The sequence below is a fragment of the Eubalaena glacialis genome, chromosome 20, assembly GCF_028564815.1.
Source record: "Eubalaena glacialis isolate mEubGla1 chromosome 20, mEubGla1.1.hap2.+ XY, whole genome shotgun sequence".
Classification (NCBI taxonomy): Eukaryota; Metazoa; Chordata; class Mammalia; order Artiodactyla; family Balaenidae; genus Eubalaena; species Eubalaena glacialis.
The window spans coordinates 4,886,671-4,892,670 of NC_083735.1; the positions used below are offsets into that span (position 1 = coordinate 4,886,671).

General features: G+C 43.9%; 1 protein-coding gene across 1 annotated transcript in view; it reads right to left on the bottom strand.

Annotated features, from left to right (window-relative positions):
• Nucleotides 1-3,916, bottom strand: part of NEIL3 (nei like DNA glycosylase 3) — a 40,228-nt gene extending 36,312 nt beyond the window's left edge. The window contains exon 1 of the mRNA XM_061177404.1: nt 3,761-3,916. Within this exon, the coding sequence (XP_061033387.1) occupies nt 3,761-3,916 (156 nt within the window). The remainder of the gene's footprint in view (nt 1-3,760) is intronic.
• Nucleotides 3,917-6,000: the final 2,084 nt, after the last annotated feature.

Here is a 6,000-nt window from a genome sequence, read left to right on the forward strand (position 1 = left end):
CATCCATCCAAATGTCTACTAAACACCTACTCTGTTCAAGGCACAGTCAAGGGCAGATCAAGATGAGGAAGAGCTCGCTACATGTATCAACGCTTAAGGAGTGATGGAGTAGCCAGAGGATGGTGTTTCACATGAAACGAATACTTATAAATAAACTGTTTCATATCCTGTTTTGTGAAAGGAGATTGAAAACTCATGCAGATTACACACCAATTTCACTAAAATATTGTATCCACCCAACAATTAAAACCGGAGGATTGACTCTTCACAGCTCATTAACCAGACATGTTCATTTATATTCCAGTGTTGTTTCGTACCATAAGGTTCCAAAGCTCCAACAGAGTTTTATGCAGTGTGCTTACATAGTTGCATAATTTTATGCTGACAAGACAGTGGATCAAAACTCAGAGAAATAATATAGTGCATGCAGGACTAGCAAATGCCGGGACCTTCTATGGCGAGCCTTTCTTCTTCAAAATGAGGATCACTTGTCACAGGGAGACATGCCTTAAAACGTGTTCTCTATGAACTTCAAACCGCAGCAAAGAGGAAGGCTATATGCCACAGTAACTGGTTCATTACGGCGGTAGCTACGGAGGTGGGTTTTTTTTTTTTTTGGTTTTTTTTTTGGTACAATGATTATCTGGAGTTTAAATCATTTATTTTAAATAGCCAATTAATATTTCTTTAACTCTCCTTCGTATTTTTTCCTGTTTACTGCAATATAAAGAAGATTGTACGCAGTTATTTTTCAACTGCTGCCTTGTGAAAACTAATGACTTCAAGCCAGTAGCAGACAACTTTAAATAGCTTTAACTCTGGCATAAAGGCCTAGAAAACATGGGATCATTACAGTAATGATCATGCCAGAGATCTGTGACAACCTACCATGTTTTGATGCAATTTACTATGGATCTAACAACCCTCTAAAATGCAAAGAACCCTTCATGTTGATAAAGATTATTATTTTTTTAGATCAAAGGCCCAGAAAGTGAAGCCATGGCAAAATATTTAGAATATTCCCAATAACCACAAAGGGATTATTCATTCCACATTGATTTTCAAAGCCAGTTCCCACAGGACCAGATTCCTGATCCCAATCATAAAGACCTCTTCTAACTTTTAATACCTCTTTACGTCAAGGTATTAAGCATAACAGCTTTATGTTCAAGGCTTTTTATTTAAGGGGTATAGAGCTCATTTAGTAATGCTTCCAAGTGATATTAACAATTGCCCAACCATTGACTAAGCATTTGTATTATATTATCAGGCTGCACTGTGAACATGGGAATGGAAGCCATTGGGATTATCAGATTAGGTAAGAGAATCAACCACACTGAACAAAACTAAAAATGGTGGCAGACACAGCCAAAAAGCTAAGGTCTCACTTCTCTGGTTCATCAGTAATCACCACTACCTGCTGAGCTATATGGTGCTCCTGACAATGAATTAGCCGTTTTCCTACTGAACCGTTTAGAACTGAGGCGACCTGCGGTTAGGAGTGCAGGCTTTGGAGTCTGAAAGCAGGGAGGCCAAACCCTGGTTCACCCCTTCCTAGTCATGTGATCTTAATTATTTAAATTATTAACTTAATTATTTAAACTCACTCTGAGCTTCACATTCCTCATCTGTAGAATCAGGTTAATCCTTTATCATGGGGTTATCATCTCTTGTATTTTCTCTTGTAAATGAAATGGAACAGTTCTTCAAAAGCACTTTACGCCTTGCTACTGAAGACAATCACAAACTAAAGGGAATGTGCATGCTGTTTGGGCCTAAATACCAATGAGGTGATGTCTAGTTAAAACACTAAGTGGGATTCTCACAGAAGGAAGTTTATCTAACTCATCTTTGTATCCTCGGGAGCAAGCTTAAGACCTAATACAAAATGTATTATTGTTGAATGATGTCAATGATGATATCTGTAACATATTCATGCCACAGTTACCAAGCCCTGCTGCCTTTACTTCCGAAATACCGACTCTGTTCCCTTCTCTTCACCTCCGCCACCAGCACCCTCCTCCAAGGTCCAGGCGTGCCGCCCTGGATTCCTACAGCCCTCGTGTAACCGAGGGAGCTGCATCTACCCTGCCTTTCCTCCACTCTTTATTTTACCTTTGCAAGGTAGAGTGACCTTTTCAAAGTGTCAATGGATCTTATCACCCTTCAAAGACCCCCATTACTCCTAAAATGAATAGAGTCCCTACCCAGGTCTACAAAGATCCGCAGCGTCTGACTCCAACCCACCCATCCCAATCCTGTCTTATTTCAAACCACCTTCCTTCTATCTCATCCTCCCTTTTCCAGCCACACCAGGTTTCTTTCGATCCCTCATACATTCGAAGCTCTCTTCCTTTGCTATTCTTCTGCCTGAAGCGTTTCGCCCGCCAACCTTCAGTTCAGGTCTGCATATCTCCTCACCCTTCATACCTCAGCTTAATTGTTACTTTCTCAGCAAAGCTTTCCCTGAACTTCCTGTAAGTTCTTATGGAACCGTGTATCTCTTCTTTAGAGAAGTTATCAATTTATATTTCTTTCTCTTCTTACTTAATGAATGTCTGTGTATCTTCCCAACTAAAGAATAGACTCCACAAGATGAAGTGTTAGTTTTTGTTCCCCAGGTTCCTTGAGTATTCAAAATTTTGTTGAATGAGTGATTTTTCTAAACATTAATATTCTTAAGAGACCACTCAGGATCCATCTCCGCGGTACCCTGAAATGATTTTGAGAGAAACTCTACAATAAAAGAATAGGTGCAGAGTACTAACTGACATATAAAGTCAAAAATAAATTAAATACAAGGGCAACTGGAAGGAGATGCAAAACTTACTCTTCTTCCAAGTTTGAAAATTTATTTTCTCAGACTTAGAACCTCATTTCTTTCAAGTTGTAAGCATATGCTAATTTCATAGCAGGCAACTTTTTCTTCCAGGACCAAAGGCTATGATGAAGCTTTGCAGGAGAAACTGAAGTACATCGCAATACTGCATGCATCCATGAAATACAATCATCCGTACATCTAAAGGGCTTTTAAGGCACGATGGCTTAATCAGAATATTTTTAGTTCTAAATTCTAAATTCTCATTTAGTTCTAAGTTCTAAATTCTTACCAAATGACTACCACACCATCTGGAATGCATGCCTGAGTGGCAAGAAGCTGTGCTACAATTTCCTTTAAAAAGCAATAAATTCACTTAAGGGAACCAGAATGGGTGTCACTGCCCCTTCATTAGACGGCAATATTAATTTGAGTGGGAAGGTTGGTGCTAAATCTTCTATGTGAAATTTCAGAATTATATATTAGTTGTGATAATTTTCAATTGCACAGTATTAGGCAAGCGAGAAGCTAGAATTTTATCCTACAAAGCTTATTGTCTTAAAAATGTGAAGGAAAAAACACGTCAGGGGGTGCGGAGATCTGAGAACATTAACAGCAGAAAATGCAGCTCTAGACAGAAGGAACCACCTTTCGCTGGGCTGTAAAGAAGTGACGTGACCTGGAATAAAACACCTTCCCTCACTCCCCGCCCGGGCGTCTCCACCGCACCCTTAGCCCAGCGGCCCAGCAGCTCTCAACTGCGCAGGCGCAATAGCACGGCCTTCCTCCCTCCCGTGAAGTCAAGGTCAGCTTTCGAGAACGCGGGCCCCCAGGGAGCCTGGACCAGAGCAAAGAGATGACACTTTGGACCCTGGAAACCCGATGGGGTTTTTATTCCACTTCGCCCTGCTGGTACCCTCGCAAGATATAGGAGCGTCTCACCTGTGAGGAGCCTGCAGCCCCAGAGGCCGAGGGCGGCGAGCCGGGCCCCCCCGGGCTCTGCAGCGCTCGGCCCCGCATGTCCGTCACCGCCTGGCCCGGGCGCACTCGCGCCCGAATCTTCTCTCCATTGAGAGTACAGCCCGGTCCTTCCACCATCTCTCGGGCCGCCCTGTGCCCCACTAGGCTGCACGGCCCTACCGAAAAAACTGCCGCGCAACCTCACCTCTGCGCAGGCACGTACCTCGGCCCCGAGGAGATTCAAATCTCGCGCGCGTCCGGCCCCGCCCCGGAAGCCCCGCCCCCGTCCGCGGGCCGGGCTCCCGGGCGCAGGCGCAGTAGCTCAGCGCCCCGGGCCGCGACGCGGGATTACCGGCAGCGAAACGCGAGATCTGGCGCAGCCCATCTACCACCCACCCGGGCCGAATCGTAAAAGCGGAGGCAATTGGAACCTCAGAAGCTCCAACTTGCTCTTTGCTTTGAGGTTTTGCCTTTGTCTTTGAGCTGCTCCGTACACCATTTTGGGCCTTATCTTCTTATTCTGTCCTAAAATCCGAGGTTGCCTGGCAGGCCTTTGCTTGCCCTCTTTGGACGTGGGTGGGCGCAGAGGGAGTCAGAGGAGGGTTTTAGAGCAAGCAGCTTTTGCTTTTTCTCTTATAGGTTTAGCATGTCTTAGAAAACGTGGCCTCATATGCCAAATATATTTTAGTGTGTATATTAAAATCCTCTTCATTTTTTGATAGCTGAACTAAGCGAGACCCTACCCAAATTGATGCAACCATTCTATTTGGGGATGAACGCTATTTGAAATTGCTTTGTAAAAGTCAGGGCTCTGTATAAATTTGAGGGCAATGCATAGCTTTTCAAATTTACTCAAGGATAAGTACTCTTATCCGGGCTGTACTCTCAAACACATAAAGATAAGGACTCCATACAATTTTTTAGAAAATGAAAAAATCTAATCATTTTTGAAAATTAAAAGTGTCAATTTATAAGTGATTTAATAAGCATACCACTGCTGTCGTTAACCAGAAAAATATATGTAGTAGAGACTTGAATTAGAATATATTACTGGGCTTCCCTGGTGCCGCAGTGGTTGAGAATCTGCCTGCCAATGCAGGGGATACGGGTTCGAGCCCTGGTCTGGGAAGAGCCCACATGCCGCGGAGCAACTAGGCCCGTGAGCCACAACTACTGAGCCTGCGCGTCTGGAGCCTGTGCTCCGCAACAAGAGAGGCCGCGATAGTGAGAGGCCCGCGCACCGCGATGAAGAGTGGCCCCCGCTTGCCGCAACTGGAGAAAGCCCTCGCACAGCAACGAAGACCCAACACAGCCAAAAAAATAAATTAATTAATTAATAAAGAAAAAAAAGAATATATTACTAAAGACTTGAATTCAAAAATTTGAAGACTAATAAGTCTTTCTGTAGGGAGAGATCAGTGGTCAAAAGTTAGCTGGATCAGGTTCAGAATTCTTTGTACTTCCTTGCTTAATTGTTTTTTGTTTTTTTAATAAATTTATTTTATTTATTTTTGGTTGCGTTGGGTCTTCATTGCTGCATGCGGGCTTTCTCTAGTTGCAGTGAGGTGTGCGGGTTTCTCATTGCGGTGGCTTTCTTGTTGCAGAGCAGGGACTCTAGGCACATGGGCTTCAGCAGTTGTGGCTCGCAGGCTCTAGAGTGCAGCCTCAGTAGTTGTGGCCCACGGGCTTAGTTGCTCTGAGGCATGTGGGATCTTCCCGGACCAGGGCTTGAACCCGTGTCGTCTGCATGGGCAGGCAGATTCTTAACCACTGCGCCACTAGGGAAGCCCTTCTTGTTTAACTGTTGTTTACTCTTCTAGGTCAAGTTACTAACTAATCAAGGAAGAATCCTATTCCCTACAACCCAGATTCAGTCATAATCTCTGCCCTTTGACGGAAGACAATCCTCATACACCTTATTCACATTTACCTTTTTATTCATTATTTTTTGCTACCTAACAAATTATCCCATTTGTTATTTCAAAGTTTCTGCAGGTCAAAAATTTGGCAGGGGTCTGGCTCAGTGGTGCTGGCTCAGTGCTTGTCAAGCAGGTGCAGCCAAGACATTGGCCAGGGCTGCAGTCGTCTAAAGGTTTGATTATAGCTGGAAGATCCACTTCTGAGATGGCTCTCTTGCATAGCTCTTGGCAGAAGGCTTTGGTTTCTCATTTTATGGGTCTCTCCATAGGGTTGCTTGGCTGTTTTCCTGACATGGCAGGCGC